At 38.6% G+C, this 15,760-nt stretch overlaps 1 protein-coding gene across 2 annotated transcripts in view; it reads left to right on the top strand.

Annotated features, from left to right (window-relative positions):
* ALKBH8 (alkB homolog 8, tRNA methyltransferase) overlaps nucleotides 1-8,367 on the top strand; it is a 76,722-nt gene extending 68,355 nt beyond the window's left edge. For both annotated transcript variants that reach the window (XM_062196959.1, XM_062196960.1), the window contains exons 11-12: nucleotides 1,925-2,074; nucleotides 5,526-8,367. In XM_062196959.1, the coding sequence (XP_062052943.1) occupies nucleotides 1,925-2,074; nucleotides 5,526-6,083 (708 nt within the window). In that variant the 3' untranslated portion in view covers nucleotides 6,084-8,367. The remainder of the gene's footprint in view (nucleotides 1-1,924; nucleotides 2,075-5,525) is intronic.
* Nucleotides 8,368-15,760: the final 7,393 nt, after the last annotated feature.

The raw sequence follows: 15,760 nt of genomic DNA, 5'->3' as shown, positions 1-15,760 counted from the left end.
ATATGAGTGAACATAAACAAAAGTAATAAGCCAGGCATGACCTTACAAAGGTAAAGGGAACAATTAATTGGGAATTATGCCACTGTTGTTATTAATGGGCCCTCAGTACTTCTGCATCTTAAAATATGTCACAGGGATTGCTATACTTTACCTTTGGCTTGTCCCTTTGATTCTACTTTAGAAATGAAAGCAGCTCTGGGGTAGAGTAGAGGCTGTTTAATACCAATTAACTCATGGAGAAACTCATTAATGTGAGGAGCGTGGCAGTGATTTAACTCAGTAACAATTGTTTTGATATGAAGATTCCTAGTTTTTATTCTCAGAAAGGCTAAGAGAACCCTAAGGATCAGTGCTTATTACATTAAAAAAATTAAATGAGTAGATATAAGCTTGAGGTAGCACTCTGTTTGACTAAATCTGCTTATGTAATTCTTTCTCTCGTGATCAAGACTGGAGTAAAAAGAAGTACCTGGGGATAATTATTGATTAGTGATATAATATTTCTTAACCTCTTCTATTTCTTCCCCAATGTACATGTGCTCATGCAGCCGTATACATATAAATACCTATTTGTGTGTGTGTGTATTGTCTTTATAGAACTAAACAGGAAAACTGTACAAAAACAACAATACCAGAAAGAAGATGGGAAGTTCCAGTCTCCAAACTCTCCACAGAACTGTAGAAATGCATAAGGCATGTTAGGTCTCACCTGCTTGGGGATGATTTGGTTATGCTAAAATGTTTACCCAAAGAACACTTTATGTACTCCTCTTTTAAACGTAACAATTTAAAAGTATATAATTCCCCAAATTCCTGCAACTGGAAGCTGGGAGCCAGCAACTCAGTGGAGGTCTCCCATGTGGGTGCAGGAACCCAGTCACTTGAACCCATTACTGCTATTACTGCTGCTTTCTATGATCTACATTGTCAGGAGTCAGGAGTAGAACCAAAACTTAATCCCAGGCACTCCAATGTGAGATGTGTTAATCGCTAGGTCAGATGCCTAGCCCCCTAACCCTGTATTCTTTTTTTTTTTTTTTGTAAGATTTATTTATTTATTTGAAGACAAAGTTATAGAGAGAGAGGGAGAGACAGATAGAGGGAGAAATCTTCCACCCACTGGGGTACTGCCTAAATGGCCCCATGTACCGGGACTGGGTAAGACCAAAGCCAGGAGCCAGGAGCTTCCTCGTGGTCTCCCATGTGGGTTCATGGCCCCAAGGACTCAGGCCATCTTCTGCTTTCTCAGGCACATTAGCAGGGAGCTGAATCACAGGTCGGGCAGCCAGGACTCAAAGGTAGCAGCTTAACCCACTGTACTGCAATGCTGGCCTTGCCCTTTATTCTTGATAAAGTTAGGTGTTTAGCAGGAAAAAATTTGTAATTTTTAAAAATGAAATAAATTATTTTACTTTTTTGTTTGAGGATTTTTATTTTCTGATTATAAACAGTGATCATGTTAAAAAGTATAAAACAGAACAAAGAATCACTTGTCCTTCTGCTATTGGGGCTGTTACAATACAGGATATATAGTAATGAGAGGGAACTTAGATCCCTTATTTGTAACTTCCTCCAAAATACTAGCTGTCCGTATTCATGGGATAACTTCCATTTTTTTAAAAAGTGTGATGTTGCAGTGAGACTTAGATTCTGAATGGTGACTAATTAGATGCAAATTTGGAACGCCCATTTCCATTATTCTCATATTTTTCCTGCTCATTTTGTTTCCATATACTAATTTGAGTTCTGTTTGATATCTACTAAGGTAATAAATGTTCCCATGAATAATTGTATATTCTGATAGATAATGTCACAGTGAATATGAAATCTGTCTCATGACTTTAAGGTATGGAATAAATCCATAACTCTTAATTTCTAGTGACATTTAAACAAAATGTTGTGAAATTCTCTTTGTGTATTACAGGTTGGTTGTGACCGTAGCCAGAATCTTGTGGACATTTGTAGAGAAAGACAATTTCAGGCCTTTGTGTGTGATGCGCTGGCAGTGCCAGTCCGCAGTGAGTCTTGTGATGCCTGCATCTCCATTGCTGTTATTCACCATTTTGCAACAGCAGTAAGTATTGTCTTCCTTTCTCTAAGAACTTATAGCCAAAGTGGCAGGGAAAGCTAATGGATTTTGGAGCCTGTTTTAGCTTGTCATTTCATCTCTTGTATTGTAATATAATTTACCCTCTTTGCAAGAGAGCACATACAATTAAGATGGGCTACATGGGAATCATGTTTACTTAAACAGAGGCCAGAGGGGACTTTTTTCTTGTTGCTGTATGTTTTAACCTTTTTTCTACCTGAAGTCTCATTCCCTTTCTTCAGATCCAGAGAGTCACAGACTTTTGATGGGAAGAGACTTTGAGAGTATTGCTATAGGCCTCTTAAGTGTACTCTTCTTTTTTAGGCTGTGAGCTCTTCTCTGTTTCTCTTCTTTGCTCCTCCCCTCACCCCCCTTTTCTTTCTCAGCCCAACTCTGCTGTTATCCCTGACAGGAGTCTTACTTTCTTTTGCATTCTGTTTTCCTTCTTTCCTGTCTTTTTTTTTCAAAATGCTGTCTTACTTAGATAGGAGTAGTATGCTGACTCTTTTAATATATTCTCAATTTTTTAAAAAATGAGTTTGATGTTGTAAATTTTATTTTATTTTTTAAGAAAAAGCCCTTTTCCCCCTCTGTTTGTTAACAGTTTATCTGCTAAGCTAAGCAATAATTTCATTGTTCACCTTGTGAGTTACTTACAGTTTGGGTAGACCCTGTGACCCTAACCAACTTCAAAATAAAACAAATCATGAGCCGGCGCTGTGGCTCAATAGGCTAATCCTCCACCTTGCGGCACCGGCACACCTGGTTCTAGTCCCGGTCGGGGCACCAGATTCTGTCCCGGTTGCCCCTCTTCCAGGCCAGCTCTCTGCTATGGCCCGGGAGGGCAGTGGAGGATGGCCCAAGTGCTTGGGCCCTGCACCCCATAGAAGACTAGGAGAAGCACCTGGCTGCTGCCTTCAGATCGGCGCGGTGTGCTGGCCGCAGCGTGCCAGCTGCGGCGGCCATTGGGGGTTGAACCAATGGCAAAGGAAGACCTTTCTCTCTGTCTCTCTCTTTCACTATCCACTCTGCCTGTCAAAAAACAACAACAACAAAAACAAATCATGAAACTCTATGCCTCTTCATTCACTTACTCTGTGATAGTAACCCAAGAAATTCTGCTGGGCTGCAGCAAACAATGTACGGAGCTCTTTGCAGAGAAATGCACCAGCCATCAGCACACTCAGAAGCAGTATTGCAAACAGAAAAAAAGCTTTCAGGCTGTAAGTGCACCAGTAAATTGGAAAATCCTCTTCATTTCAAAGAAATGTTTGGTACCCAGTGCTCTCTTCAACTGTAACTCAGTGGCAGTGGATTGTATTCATTTTCAAATTATGAAAGATATCATTATGCATAAATATACCTATATCCATTTTTTACTCTTACAAATGTGTGTTTGACCACTTCCTCTGTTTGCAATTCTGTGTAAATCTTAAAAATTTATTATGTTTACCTTTCCATATCTATTGAAATTTATTTTAAAAATAAGTCATTGACCACATGCAAGAATGAAATTGTATTTTTACTTTATACCATGTGTAAGAAATAACCCATTATAGATCAAAGACCTATTTACAGGAGCTAAAATATAAAACTATCAGAAGAAAACAGAAGAAAAGCTTCATGTCATTGGATTTGGCATGATTTTTTTAGATATATCAAAAGCATTGGCAATGGAAGAATAAGTAAATAAATTGTATTTTATCAAAATTAAATATTTTTATGCCTCAAACAGTCAAAGTATGAAAAAGCAACTTATGGAATGGAAGAAAATATTTGTGAATCATATATCTGAGAAGGAATTCAAAATATATACAGAACTCCCAAGATGTAACAGTAACAAAAAAAAATTAAAGAATGCACAGAGGTCTTAAATAGAGTTTTTTCCAAGGAGGATATATAAATGGCAAATAAATATGTGAAAAAGTGCTCAAAGTCACTAATCATTAGAGAAATGCAAATAAAAACCCTAATGAGCTAACACACCATGTACATTAGGATGAAATTTATCAGAAACATAGGAAATAACAAGTGTAGTTGAGGAAGTAGAGAAATTAAAACCTCATGTTTTGCTGATGAGAATGTAAAGTAGCACAGCCATTGTGAAAAAATGTGTGGCAGTTCCTTAGAAAATCTGACATGGAGTTACCATGTAATTGAGCAATTCTACTTCTAGGTGTAGAAGAATTAGAAAAGAATTAGAAGCAGAGCCTCAAATGGATATTTGTATACCTGTGTTCATGATAGCATTATTCATAGTAGCCAAATAGTGGAAACAATTCAAACATCCATTGATGGATAAATGGATAGACAAAATGTGGTATATACATACAATGGAATATTATTCAGCATAAAAAAGGAGTACACTTAAAATCCTCTCTTTTAACTACCATAACATATACAGTGCTTCCTCCTATGTTAACATATAATTTGAGATTACTTACTGGATCTTTTGGCCATATTGAATGGGCCACTTAGGTGTACAGTGCGCTATCTGTTGCTTTGAAAGTTGAAGGCGTAATCTGAGGCTAAAAGTGCTATGGAACTGGAAAGATCCATTTCTTTTGTCAAGTGTGTGTGTGTGTGTGTGTAAATCTTAACTCTCTGATGGCAAGGCTTATAGTTTGTTTTTTTTCTTTTCTTTTCTTGGCTTATAGTCAATAAGTTGTTTAATATTGCTGTATTTTTTTCCTCTTCTGTAAGCTTGCTGGTTAATATTTTATTGCTTTTTAATGATAATTCTTGACCTTTACAACATCTGTCCTTTACATTATAGTCCAGCTGACATTGGTATGTTTACCATTTCCTGACAGTATAAGATTAGTAAATAATCTCAGGGAAAAGATGGGGTGAATGTAAGCTCACCTAGGTTCATTCCCTTTCTCTCAGGGATCATAGCCTTCTAAGTCCTGCCTGTAGGGTTGGTCACCAGTGCCTTGAAGCAGCTGTCTCATGTATGTCATCCAGTCTTCATAGTTGTTTTCAGTGACGAGAATTAATATGAATACTTCATCAAGGTGCTAAGTAGGAGTCTTCAAAATACAGTTTACATAAGTATTATATAAATGTAATGATTTTATACAAGTGTTATATAAATGTATATATAAATGTAATGATTAACCTGAAAGTTCTTCATAGTACTACTCATAGCTCAATAAGAAGTGGCCAGTTTTTGCATGTATCCCAGCCAGTTGGTTAAGGAAAAAGCCATAGAGAAGATGACCAGAAATAAAAATTTCCTTTTCTCTACTTCCTCAACACATTTTTTTTCTTAATTACAAAACAGCCCCTGCTTTATATAAGACATTTTGTTAGATTTTCTTCCTGTTAATTCTGATTGAAAACAGCCCTACAGTCAGTTATATATTCCCATTTCCTCTCTTGGGAATGCCTAATGGCGATGTGTTTGTATATTTACTTATTTACTCTTTATTAGGAACGTAGAGTGTTGGCTCTCCAAGAACTTGTTCGACTCCTGAGACCTGGTGGGAAAGCACTTATCTACGTCTGGGCAATGGAACAAGAATATAATAAACAGAAGTCTAAATATCTTAAAGGAAACAGAATTAGCCAAGGAAAGAAAGAGGAAATAAGCAGTGACGCTTCTGCACAAGGATTGCTTCTGGAGCAAATGCCTGACATGGACCATCAAGACTCAGCATCTTCAGTCCCCTCCTTTAGTGACATTCAGGAGGGAGAATGTCATTCAAAGAAAGTTGCTAATTCTGAGCTGCCTGTTCATACCAACAGGACTTCTTTTCATTCTCAAGACGTTCTAGTTCCTTGGCACCTTAAGGGAAGCTCTGGGAAAGACAAACCTGTTGAGTCATTGGGTCCATTAGGATCCTGTGACACCAGTGCTGTGTTTCATCGTTACTACCATGTGTTCTGTGAGGGAGAACTGGAAGCTGCCTGCCAGACTTTGAGTAATGTCAGCATTCTGCAAAGCTACTATGATCAGGGAAACTGGTGTGTGATTCTTCAAAAGCTCTGATTTATTTAAATGACCAAATCATATAGAAACACATAGCTTTTTGTTTTTAAAGGAGACTTAATTAATTGTACTTCTAATTAAAGAGAAAATGTGTGGAAAAGTAACGAAGGAGGATGCCTGCCACAAGTACGGAAGTAGAAATTAGGAAACATTCAGTCTGCTACTGTTGGCTGACTCCTTAGGTGTAGGCCCCTTCTCACCTTACTACTAATGGTGATTTTCAAAATTACTTGAAGTAGTTGGTGAAATGTTTGGTATCTTTGGATAGGAATACAGCATTTTGAAGGTAATCTTTTGTTATAAAATGTTACTAATTAAATGATATCATGTCAATTCTTAGTGAAGTGATTTCACAATGTTTTAATAAAATATTCCCAATCAGTAGGAGATTGTCTGCAATTTTGTCTGCATCTTTTTGCTCCATAAGATCATAGATGTTAACCACTTTATCACCAAACTTTACGTGACACAGTGGGTGCCCAGTAAAATTTTAATCAATCAAAGGGTGTTTGGCCTAGTGGTGAAGATGCCATTTAAGATGCCTGTATCACATACTGGAGTACCTGGGTTTGATGCTTGGCTCAAACCTTCTTACTCCAACTTTATGATAATGTGGACTTTGGGAGGCTCAAGTAACTGGGTTCTTACCAATCATGTGGGAGACCTGAATTGAGTTCCTGCCAGTTTTGGCCTTGCCTAGCTCTAGCCCTTGTGAGCATGTGGGGAATAAACTAGTGGTTGTCAGCCCTCTCAATTTGTCCATCTGTCTCCTTCTGTCCTGATTCTAGAAAAAATAATCTTTTAAAATCAGATAACACCTATACTTAGGTACTTCAGTCAACAAATACTTATTGAACCTCTACTATTTACTAATTACTACTATTTTAAGTACTGAGAATGGAGCAGAGAATAAGAAAGAACAGCTTTAACTTCATGGAGCTTACTTTCTAGAAGGGGAGACAGAAGATATACAAACAAATAGTTACTACTTGCCAGATAGTGATAAATGCCTTAAAAAATATAAAACAATAGTGGGGTTTCACATGGGAGGAAAATATGAGCAATCTTAAACAACAAGCACAAAGCTGGAGGTATCAAAATACTAGATTTCAAGACATACTACAGGGCATTTATAATCAATACAGCCTGGTTCTGGCACAGAAATAGACACGTAGACCAGTGGAACAGAATAGAATTCCCATAAGCCAATCCAAGCATCTACAGCCAGCTAATTTTTGACAAAGGAGCTACAGTCAACCCCTGGAGAAAGGACAAACTATTCAACAAACAGTGCTGGGAAAATTGGGTTTCTGCATGTAGAAGTATGAAACAACACACATACCTTACACCTTACACAAAAATCAACTCAAAATGGATCAAAGATCTAAATCTGTGACCTGATAACATCAAACTACTAGAGGAGAATACTGGGGAAACTCTGCAGGACATTGGTATAGACAAAGATTTCTTGGAAAAGACTCCAGAAGCACAGGCAATCAAAGCCAAAATAGACAAATGATATTACATTAAGCTAAGAAGCTTCTGAACTGCAAAGAACCATTTAACAAAGTCAAGAGGCTGCCCACAGAATGGGAGAAAATATTTGCAAACTATACAACTGATAAAGGATTATTATCTAGAATCCGAAAAGAGCTCAAGAAACTTAACAGCAAAACAAACAATCCAGTTAAGAAATGGGCAAAAGACTTGAACAGACATTTTTCAAAAGATGAAATTCAAATGTCCAACAGACATATGAAAAAATGCTCAGAATCATTAGCCATCAGAGAAATGCAAATCAAAACCATACTGAGGTTTCACCTCACTCCAGCTAGAATGGCTGTCATACATAAATCAGCAAACTGAATACTGGTGAGGATGTGGGGAAAATGTCCCCTAATCCTTGGTTGGTGGGAATGCAGATTGGTACAGCCATTGTAGAAGACAGCATGGAGATTCCTCAGAAAGCTGAACACAGATCTACTATATGATCCAGCCATCCCACTCCTGGGAATTTACCCAAGGGAAATGAAACAAGCAAAGAAAAGAGTTATCTGTAACCCACCATGTTTATTACAGCTCAATTTGCAGTAGCTAAAATATGGAATCAACCCAAATGTCCATTAGCTGATGACTGGATAAAGAAAATATGGTGTATATATAGACTATGGAAGATGACTCAGTCATATAATAGAATGAAATCCTGTCTTTAGCAAACTGGGAGCCATTATACTTAGTGAAATAAGCAGGTCCCAAAAAGATAAATATCATATGTTTTCCCTGACCTGTGGTAACTAGTAGAGTACAAAATATATATATATATATATATATATATATATATATATATATATAATTATTTGCATTACAATCTGCATAAAATTATTCCTGTGCATAAACTGTTGCAAGGAAATAGATTAAAGTATAAGTGAACTTAATTATTATCTTGTAACCACACAGGAAACATTTAGATATTACGTTGTTCTATTTAGGTGTTGCATTGGTTCTATTTCATTGAAAGAAATTATGAATGACTAATTGCAAAAAAAAATAACTATATGTGAGTGAAATGGTCATTTTTCCATTTAATTATAGTTTACAGCCATTGTCTATGTTTCCACTAAATTAGGATCTTTTTGCTTTTTACTTGTTAAACTTCTTATTTGGTGAAGTATTAAACCTTTTTACTGTAATGTAGATTTAAACTATATTATCTAAAAAAAGAAAAAAGAAAGAAAGGTAAAAGCAAGGAGGATGGGAAGAAAGGAGGAAGGGAATATCATTATTCTTCGACTTGTATCTACAAATCATATAAAATTTGTTAAAATTAATTAAAAGATGGGGATGGCGCTGTGGCACAGTGGATTAACACCCTGGCCTGAAGCACCAGCATCCCATATGGGCTCCGGTTCGAAACCCGGCTGCTCCACTTGCTGTCCAGCTCTCTGCAATGGCCCAGGATAGCAGTAGAAGATGGCCCAAGTCCTTGGGCCCTTGCACCCACGTGGGAGACCAGGAAGAAGCTCCTGGCTAGTGGCTTCAGATCGGCACAGCTCCGGCCATTGTGGCCATCTGGGGAGTGAACCATCTGGTGGAAGACCTCTCTCTCTCTCTCTCTCTGCCTCTCTTTCTCTCTGTGTGTAACTCTGACTTTGAAATAAATAAATAAATCTTAAAAAAAAAATTAAAAGATGAAAAAAAGTTGGAAATATAGTAGAATTCTCAAAAATACATGAAATTAAGCACATAAACTACAGAACATGACGTGTGATTTTGTTGATGTTGTTATGGTGGTTTGGAAATGGAAAAGTCATGGGAAAGATTATGTTGGTTCCACTCTGGGAGAGCTTTCCTCTTATTCTCAGGAAGAGGTCCAGAAGGGAGAATGAATGTGCAACGTTAATATTGAAAGCTGCCGGGCTACTCTTGGGTGGCAGGGTAGAAAAAGTAAAGGTTTAGTAACCAAGCATCTCTGCTTATAATTCCATCTGGGATTGTAAACTATATGTTTAACAAAACTTTCTGGTTGTCTGTTTTCTTACGTAAAAATAATAATGCTGATAACCTACACCACAAGATATGTGAGCTTCAGTACAGTTTTGTATTTACCTGGCACGTCACGAGGAGCAAAGCACTTGTAATTTCCCTTCTTCTAATTCCTGTGTTTATGTATACAACCCTGTTTCTCTATGAATTCTTTTTTTTTTTTTTTTTTTTGACAGGCAGAGCGGATAGTGAGAGAGACAGAGAGAAAGGTCTTCCTTTTTGCCGTTGGTTCACTCTCCAATGGCTGCTGTGGCCGGCACATCTCGCTGATCCGAAGCCAGGAGCCAGGTGCTTCTTCTGGTCTTCCATGCGGGTGCAGGGCCCAAGGACTTGGGCCATCCTCCACTGCCTTCCCGGGCCATAGCAGAGAGCTGGCCTGGAAGAGGGGCAACCGGGACAGAATCCAGCGCCCCAACCGGGACTAGAACCCGGTGTGCCAGCGCCACAAGGTGGAGGATTAGCCTGTTAAGCCACGGCGCCGGCCTCTCTATGAATTCTTAGTAATTTTAATAATAAATACTTTTGATAAAAAATAAAATTAAATAAATGGCTGAAAGGGAAGTGAGAAAAAAGGAATGTGAGAAAAAAGCATGCAGATTGTTTCTAACTGCTGACATTGTTGTAAGTAATAATGACTACATAAATGTTCAATGTACAGTCACTTACTACCTTAAGTTTGTCTTGCCATATACTCCTATATCACAGTAAAAGAATTTTTAAAAAGTATATCTGTCTGGAAAATTATGTTTCATATTATCAATGTTAGTGATCTTTAATCTTCAAGCATCAAGCTTTTAGAAACTTGTGGTGATCAAAAATGTCTTAAATGAGGTGATGATTGTTTTTGTTATGAAATTTTAGTGCAAGATTCAGATGTACTGTTGCCCCAGGTAAGTTATAGCATGCATGATATGGGAAGCAAGAATATAGGGCTAAATTAGTTTTAAGTTGATACAAATTCTGGAACTTTCTATCAAAATTTGAAATTCAGGTCATGCTAATGAATTTTCAAATCTAGATGAAACAATGGCTCTCCAGGAAGTTACAAAATATAAAACTTGACTCAAAAAGAGAGAGAAAATGGGAATTGAAAAAAATCATAGGAATTCAGAACTTGACTCTAGAATTAGATTTCCTGAAAGTTGAGTTCTAGATCTGCCATATTTTAGGTGTGGAATTATGAAAAATTCTCTTTTCTATGCCTCAATTTTTTTAGTCACAAAATTAGAAGAGATGCTATGAAAATTCACTGAAATAATACTTGTATAGATCTTAGAATAGTATAAGATTATAGTATTCACTGGGGGGAATAGTCATTATTATTTTAAGATTTATTATTTATTTGAAAGACAAAGTAACAGAGAGAAGTAAAGACAGAGAGAGAGAGGTCTTCCATCTGCTGGTTCACTCCCCAAATGGCCACAATGGCTAGAACTGCGCAGATCTGAAGCCAGGAGCCAGGAAGGAGCCTTTTCTGGGTCTCCCAAGGACTTGGGCCGTCTTACCCTGCCTTCCCAGGCCATAGCAGAGAGCTGGATCAGAAGTGGAGCAGCCAGGACTCGAACCGGTGCCCATGTGGGATGCCAGTGCTTCAGGCCAGGGCTTTAACCTGCTGCACCACAGCGCCGGCCCCCCTAAAAGCATTTTATGTATTGAGTTATATCTAATATGTCAGTTGTATCATTAAAATCAATATTCTGGTGCTGGCATTGTGGTACAGTGAGTTAAGCCACTGCTTTTGACATCAGTATCAGATATCAGAGCGCTGGTTCAAGTTCCTGCTGCTCCACTTCTGATCCAGTCCCATGCTAATGCACCTGGGAAGGCAGCATAAGCTGTCCCAAGTACTTGTCCCCTGACACCCATGTAGCAGATTAGGAAGGAATTTTTAGCTCCTGCTTTTGGCCTGCCTTGGTTCTGGCTGTGGTGGTCATTTGGGGAGTGAGCCAGTAGATGGAAGATCTCTCTCTTCCTGTCTCTCGTCACTCTCCTTTCAAATTAATAAACAAATAAATGTTTTAAAAGTATATTTTATTTTTTAAAAAAATTATTTATTTATTGAAAGGCAGAGTGAGAGAGAAAGGGGAGAGAGAGAAAGATCTTCCAACCACTGGTTCGCTCCTCAAATGACTGCAATGACTGCAGCTGAACCAATCTGAAGCCAGGAGCCAGGAGCTCCTTTTGGTTTTCTCATGTGGGTGCAGGGGCCCAAGCACTTGGGCCATCTTCTGCTGCTTTTCCTGGCCATAAGCAGAGAGCTGGATAAGAAGTGGAACAGCTGGACTTGAACCACTGCCCATATAGGTTGCTGGTACTGCAGGTGGTAGCTTTACCTGCTACACCACAGTGCCGACCCTTAAAAATGTATTTTTTATGGATTATTTTTTTGCTTGTTCTTAGCAACTGAGACAGATATGTTAGAATCTCCTGCTATGATTATAGATTCCCTTGTTTTTCCTTGTAGGTCTGTTGATCCTAATACTTCAAATCAGGAAAGAATCCAAATGTCTATCAACAGTAGAGTGAATAAATTATAGCTAGTTCATATAGTGTGTTACTACACAAGCAAAGTGGAAAACTATGCTTACTAGCTACAACATGAATGAATCACAAAATCATAATGCTGAGCAAAAGAAGATATACTAAAAGTAATATTCATGATTTTTGCAGAGTTCATAGGTTCCCAAGACTGCCCTTGCTTCTGACACCAATTACCAAGTTCAGGAGTCGTGAAGAGCATTCACGTTTCTGGTGCTAACTGCAAGTTCAGGGGTTCCCATGACCACCTACATGTTTGCTAATTTGGTAGAAGGACAGACAGGACTCACTGAAACTTTTATACTCATAGTTACTGTTCATTACAGCAAAAGGTGCAAATTAAAATCAGCCAGAGGAGTAGGTACATGGAACCAAGTCCAGTAGAGTGCCACACATGGAGCTTTCAGTTCTTGCCTGGTTGTAGAGTTGTAGAACTGACGTATCCCAGCTACGTTGTCCCCTAATACACATGAAGTGTTGCCAGCCAGAGAGGATCACTCCAGCTTTGGCATTTGGAGGTTTAAAACTCAGTCATGTTGCCGTGATTGGCCATGCATGTGGCTAACTTTCAACCTTCAGTCACTTAAGAGTTTGAGCTGATACTGAACTCACACAAGACCCCCAGGTAAAAAACACTTGCTTATTAGGCAGCACATCTCACAGACTAAAGGTCAACTCCCAGTAACACAGGACAAAGATCATATCTCTCTTTAGAGACACAAATTTTACTTTTTACACGATGCCCTTTAGGTAAAAGATCAAGAACAGGCACCAGCAAACTGTTTTTACAGGGTTAAACAGTAGTAAAATTCTACTTGGAGAGAATGGGTGGATATTCTGGAGTACTCACAATAATCTCTTCCTTTCCCTAGGTGATATTTACATGAATGTGCTTTGTGATAATTTGCTGAGGTGTATGTTGATGATTTGTATACCCTTTTGTATGTGTATTATAAACTTCAATACTTACAGCAGTTTGTAACAGAAAGTTCTAAAATAACACAGAGGTATGTGTTTTAAATATTTTATATCAGCTTTTGTGAGGTATAATTTACGTGTAATAACATTCACCAATTTTTAGTGTATGGTTTGATGAGTTTTGACAAATGCAGAGTTGTGTAATAATCACAACAGTCAAGACTAAGAACATTTTCATTATCCCCAAATTCCCTCCTATCTCTTTCAATCAATTCCCTCCACTTATGGCAAAGATTGATCTGATTTCTGCTGCTAAACTTTTTGCCTTTTCTAGAATTTCATATAAATGGATTCATGCACTTAGTAGACTTTTATGTCTGACTTTCTTTTTTTGCTATGGACAATGCTTTTGCCATCTATCCATGTTCTTGCATTATTAATAGTTGTTCATTTTTTATTGGTGAATAGTATGTTATTGTATGGGTATATCACAATTTATCTATTCACCAGTTTGGATTGTTTCCATTGTAAAACTACTTTTAAAAAAAATAGACATTTTAGTGCCAGTGTAGTAGTACCTTTTTATTTTTTAATTTACTTTTCCTTACAGACCAGTCATTTGGAACATTTTTACATATGCATATTTGCAGTCTTTGGGGAAGTGTTCAGTCAAATTTATCATTTTTTAAAAAATTGAGTTGTCTTTTTTTTTTTTTTTTTTTTTTTGGACAGGCAGAGTTAGAGAGAGAGACAGAGAGAAAGGTCTTCTTTCCATTGGTTCACCCCCAAATGGCTGCTACTGCTGGCACACTGCGCCGATCCAAAGCCAGGAGCCAGGTGCTTCCTCCTGGTCTCCCATGCAGGTGCAGGGCCCAAGCACTTGGGCCATCCTCCACTGCCTTCCCGGGCCACAGCAGAGAGCTGGACTGGAAGAGGAGCAACTGGGACAGAATCCAGCGCCCCAACTGAGACTTGAACCCAGGGTGCTGGCGCCGCAGGTGGAGGATTAGCCAAGTGAGCTGCGGCGCCGGCCGAGTTGTGTTCTTGATGCAAGTACTTTATCATACAGGAGAAGGACAAGGATGGAAGTAGGTGGGGCAGTTAGCAGGCTTTTGTCATGATCCAGATGTGATGTGATGATTGGCTTACAGCAATGTGGTGGTGGAGGTGGTGCTGAAAGATAGTAGACTTTTCCAGTTAGAGGAAAAGGCCAGTGCCAAGGCCTCGGGTGAAAGGCCAAAGATGAAGAGGTACTAGGAAGTCAGTGTGGCTGGAGCAAGTGAGAGTAGGTGGAGATGAGGTGAGTCATTTGAGAGGTGAGGTAGATCACATAAGATATGCCGAAGTGTGGAGCTCTTTATTCTGAGATGATGAACTGTTTGAAGGGTTTTGAGTAGATAAGTGACTTGCTGAGTTCCATTTTTAAAGAGATATTCCGCTGCTGTGTGGAGAATAGAAATAGTAGGCTTTTGGTATGCAATTTGGAAACAGAACGATCAGGATTGTGTTGGTTGTGGGGATGTGAGAGAGTAGGAGTTGGTAATGTCCCATAGTCTTGAGTGTGCAACTTCTCTGCAGTTCTTAGAGTCTGTTCTGTGAGGCTGCCACAGATTTTTTTAAAATGAATTTATTTATTCATTCATTCGAGAGACACACACATGGATGGGCAGAGAGCACTCCCATAGCAAATGCTTGCAGTGGTGGGAAAACCAAAGCTGAATTCTGGGAGCTGTGAAGTCATTTCACATCTCCCAAATGGATGACAGGAACCCAATCATTCGAAGCATCACTGCTGTCTCCGCCACCCTCCCTCTACCCCGTCCCAGCCCCAGGGTACATTGGCATGAAGTTGGAATCGAGTGCCAGAGGCAGGCATCAAACCTAGGCATTCTGACACAAGAGTCTTAACCATCTGGCCAAATGTCTGCCCTTGGGTCTACTATTTTTTAGTTCACATGCAGTTTGGTTTGTCCTTTTCCTCCCTTTCCTTTCAGACATGAGTCTCCCAAGGAGCAGACCTGAGCAAATCTTCCTGGTAATACATCTGCAAACAAGCCCAGCAGTTGCTTTGAGCTCAGGTTTCCATGTACTGCTAAGCACCTAGATGTTCAGTCAGTGTGTGAAAATAAAAATAAACAGGATGCAGTGCAAAGATTGTGATCATAAATTTCTTTAGGGACTATTAGACCAAGACAAGCAAGCACATTCAGGGGTTCCAGATGATTGTGAACAATGGAAAAGAAGGTGAGTGATGGCACTTAATTTTTAGTAATCACCAAATAGAAAATGCTTCCCCAAAGAGCCAGGCATGGGTGAGTGTAACCTTCAAACGCCCTTTGTAGAAGCATGGGACAATAAATAATGATGTAAAGAGGGAGTTGAGAAATTTATTTTCCCTTAGCTTCTGATGTGGCTGTCTTTACAGGTTCCCAAAAACCCTAAAATTGTGAAAGAAAAAAAATGCAAGATTTTATATCAGAGTGCAAAATCTCCTTTTTCTTCACTCTTGGAAAAGCAATTGGACTTTGTTATTGATTAATAAGAAATGGCACACAAACTTCTAATGAACTGTTTTGGAAAGATTTTTTTAAAAAATTTATTTGAAAAGTAGACTGACGGAGGGAGGGGGAGAAAGAGAAAGAGATTTCTATCCAGTGGATGACCACAACGGCAGGGGC

The sequence above is a fragment of the Lepus europaeus genome, chromosome 7 (genome assembly GCF_033115175.1).
Source record: "Lepus europaeus isolate LE1 chromosome 7, mLepTim1.pri, whole genome shotgun sequence".
NCBI lineage: Eukaryota > Metazoa > Chordata > Mammalia > Lagomorpha > Leporidae > Lepus > Lepus europaeus.
The sequence above is the reverse complement of the archived record's forward strand: the minus strand, read 5'-3'. Positions and strand labels throughout refer to the sequence as shown.